We start from the raw sequence: 3,713 nt of genomic DNA on the forward strand, positions 1-3,713 counted from the left end.
AAAGGAGATCAACCCGACCTTTCCTTCCACAAGGAGCATGATAGCAAAGTGGTCGTGCTGCCCTGCCTCCCGGGTGAACCGATCCGCGCGGACGATAAGAGGAACGACGGCGAGTTGTTCTGCTTCATCTACACTACCTTGTTCAAGAAAGTGAAACTTAGGCTTCCTTTTACTCGTTTTGAGAGAGAGTTGCTGACCGAGCTCAACATCGCCCCTGCCCAGCTTCATCCCAACAGCTGGGCGTTTGTAAGGGCGTTCCAAATTCTTTGTGCGCACTTGTTGCTGCCGGCCTCAGTCGACGTCTTCCTCTTCCTGTTTGAGGCAAAGAATCCCGGAGATCGCCTCTGGGTCAGCTTGAACGGGATTGCTGGGAGATCAATCTTCTCAATCTTCCAGCAATCTTATAAAGACTGGAAAAGGAAGTTCGTGAAGGTGTGCCAGAATGAGCAAGACCCTTCACTGCTTGACGACTTCCCCTTGTACTGGGTAAACAAGGGGAACAAGGACTCCAAGGACAGCTTCAGGAGACCAAGGAGTCCTGACAACATGGGGAGTTAGACAAAGATCTTTGTCTCTTCTGGAAGAGCGTGGCTGCCGTCAACATCACCTTCCCCACTGCCTCAATTATTCCCTACGAGTTCTTCGAGAGCCTACTCGAAATACACATAGGTTAGCCCCTACTCCAGTACCAAGTCTCTCACTTCGAGTTAACACTATCTTAGCGTCTTCACCACTCTATTTTAGCATCCCATTATTCTGTGTTGACCTTGATCTTTCATCCATGTACTACTTGTGTCATCTCTGTATGAATGCACTTGCAAGTTTTGCTTCTGCCTTGGTTGCTGATCTGTTTTTTACCTTGTGCAGATAACATGTTGGGAAAAGGGAAACTGGCGGAATTGAGGGCGATCGCCCGATCCCACAAGCTCGCGGCGGGCTCCCAAGCTGTGCCCAACCCGGTGGTGGCGGTCGCCGCTACTCAAGGCAAAACTCCTCCCCGAGGTCCAACTTCTTCTGGGGTACTACCCGCCCCAGAAAGGAAAAAACTGGTTTTGAGGAGACCCAAGAGGAAGGCTCCTCAAGTGGTGCAAGAGGAAGAAGATGATGATGAAGAAACCGAGGATGGCCTCGTCGCTAAGAGGAAAAGGGTGGCCACCTCTACACCACCTACACTCCCAACACCAACACCGCCCTCACCTCCAGCTCCACTACAACCAGTCCAAGCAACGCCCCTGGCCGCCGCACCCCCAGTGGTTGAAAGCAGCGGCCCTAACTATGTAGAGAACCCTCCGAGCGCCTCAACACCGTTTGTATCTGTCGGAGAGGGTCCTCCTTCAACCACTTCTATTGTTGGGGCCGCGTTAGGAGACGATGAGGGCGCTCAAGTCTCGCCAATTTTGATAACAGAATCCCTGACCTCACCACCACGCCTAGAAGCCCCCCTCGCCCTACAAACTCAAGAGGGTGGTGGTGAAAGTCAGCACCAAACTCCTCCACCAGCTCCAGCAGCAACCTCAAGCCTCCCAACTTCCTTTGAAGAGACCTTGAGGCCCTTCACAGCCCAACTGAAGACTATGGCGGAAGATCTTCCCCTGCTGGTATCAAGAGCTGTGAAGGACTCCCTCAAGAAGCTTCAAGAGGAGAACTCCGTGCTCAAGGAGTCAAATCTGATGATAAGGGCTGAGGCTGAAAAGCTCACGTGCAACTTGCTGATGACTGAGCTGGGGCACTCGAGGCTGGAGGATGCAATGGACGCGGAGCTAAGAAGCACGCGCAAGGAAGCCTCCGATCTGCGCCAAAAACTGCACCTCCAACTCCAAGAGAAGATCGACTTGGAGAGCAAACTGGTCCTATATAGGCTCAAGGTGGCAGATTTGGAGGCTGCCAAAAAGGCGGAAGCGTCCAAGATGGAGAACCTCGAGAAGAGATCGGCAGATCGGGAGATTCTCCTTGGGAAGGTCGAGAAGGAAAGGGACAATGCTCTCGCTGAACTCGCCGAAGCTCGCGAGGAGGCCAAAAAGACCGCTGCAGAGCTGGCCCAAGCTCGGGACGAAGGCAAAAAAGCTGCTGAAGAACTTGCTCGAGCTCGTGAGGAAACGGAAGAGCTGAAGAAGCAAACACACGAGCTCGAGCAGAGCGCTGCCCAAGTCCTCACCACCGGGTTTGACGCCGCTCTGGAGCAAGTAGCATATCAATACCCTGAGCTCGACCTCTCTATGGTGTCGATCAACAACAAGGTGGTGGATGGGAAGATTGTACCCTCTGAAGACTAGCTACCTTCCTCCATCACCTCTTCTTTGTAAAAACTTTTATCTGTAATGACGCTGCTTATGTAATTGTTTTTATATGCATGCAAACTTGAATTGCAACTTCTTATATGATTTTCACTTCTCGTATATCGTCTTCCTATTTACTTTGCACGCTTTTACCTTTATTTGCTGTGTGGTTTACCAACATAACTGGTGAAGCTTACTCAAACGAATTAACTCAGCAACATTCGAGCCTCACCTTTCACACACTGCTTCGATCTTGAATAAACTGTTAATCTTACAACAACTTATCAAACTGTTAAGTCAAAGTAAACTTGAGCAACTATTAACTCTTTAGCGATGACATTTAATATAACTTGTGAACTCAAGGCAACAAACCTTAACATGAGTTACTTACTAGGCAGCAGGTTTTAACTCAAACTAGTATCAAAATACAGTTTACCTGATCTGCCCAGCAAAGTGAGCCCTTATTCCTGTCATCACCTAGAACTCTTCTGATCGCCGTAGGGTTCTGGCGATGTGACCTTTCTTGCCTTCATAACTTGACCATTGTTCCCTCATCTGGGAGGTAGAGGCGCCTTTCGGATCCTTCTCTACCTCCCTGAGTTTCAGAACAATGACCTGGATAGTGAGTGTTCTCTTTGAACCTACCTTAGTTATCTTTTTAACTTCTTTCACCCTTCACGCCATACCTGAACTCGTTCAAGACGAGAAGGATTTTATCTATCTTCACACTGCCTACAAGCGTGGAAGCTTTCTCTGGTCTTACTGAGTCAATATTGATGTTTCACTTAAAGGGGGAAAAGGCGTTTTCCTTCCCTTCCCACCGTTTAAGGTCACGAACACCCCTGACCTTTCAGTTCACCTTGTATGAACTCACTCTGAGGTGAGAAGGACTTTTTCTAGTGCCTCAGCTTTCCCAGGGTGTACATCTCCTCCCCCCTGTTCGCGCTGAGGACTTTTAATCTTGCCTCTATCTGCTTGTGCAAAGAGGTCTTTTGATCTGTTCTTGCCTGCACTCACTCAAAGGCGAGGAGGACTTCTTTTGTTCTCGCCTGCACTCGCTCAAAGGCGAGGAGGACTTCTTCTTGCCTGCAGTCGCTCAAAGGCGAGGAGGACTTCCTCTTGCCTGTACTCGCTTAAAGGGGAGGAGAACTTTTCTCTTTCTCGCTTGCACTCGCTCAAAGGCGAGGAGGTCTTTTTCTTGCCTGCACTCTCTCAAAGGCGAGGAGGACTTTTTCTTGCCTGCACTCGCTCAAAGGCGAGGAGGACTTTTTCTTGCCTGCACTCGCTCTAAGGCGAGGAGGTCTTTTCCCTTTCTCGCCTGCACTCGCTCAAAGGCGAGGAGGACTTTTTCTTGCCTACACTCGCTCAAAGGCGAGGAGGACTTTTTCTCTTTCTCGCCTGCACTCGCTCAAAGGCGAGGAGGTCTTGTTCTCTTCT

At 49.9% G+C, this 3,713-nt stretch overlaps 1 protein-coding gene across 1 annotated transcript; it reads left to right on the top strand.

Annotated features, from left to right (window-relative positions):
- The first annotated feature begins 872 nt into the window (after nt 1-872).
- LOC137815834 (uncharacterized) lies at nt 873-2,273 on the top strand. Its single transcript, XM_068618946.1, has one exon. It carries the CDS (start codon nt 873-875, stop codon nt 2,271-2,273), a length of 1,401 nt encoding a protein of 466 aa, XP_068475047.1.
- The last annotated feature ends 1,440 nt before the right edge of the window (nt 2,274-3,713 follow it).

The sequence above is a fragment of the Phaseolus vulgaris genome, chromosome 1 (genome assembly GCF_000499845.2).
Source record: "Phaseolus vulgaris cultivar G19833 chromosome 1, P. vulgaris v2.0, whole genome shotgun sequence".
Taxonomy (NCBI): Eukaryota; Viridiplantae; Streptophyta; class Magnoliopsida; order Fabales; family Fabaceae; genus Phaseolus; species Phaseolus vulgaris.

Coding starts and splice junctions, on each gene's coding strand:
- LOC137815834 (XM_068618946.1), top strand. CDS start 873: ATGTTGGGAAAAGGGAAACTGGCGGAATTGAGGGCGATCGCCCGATCC.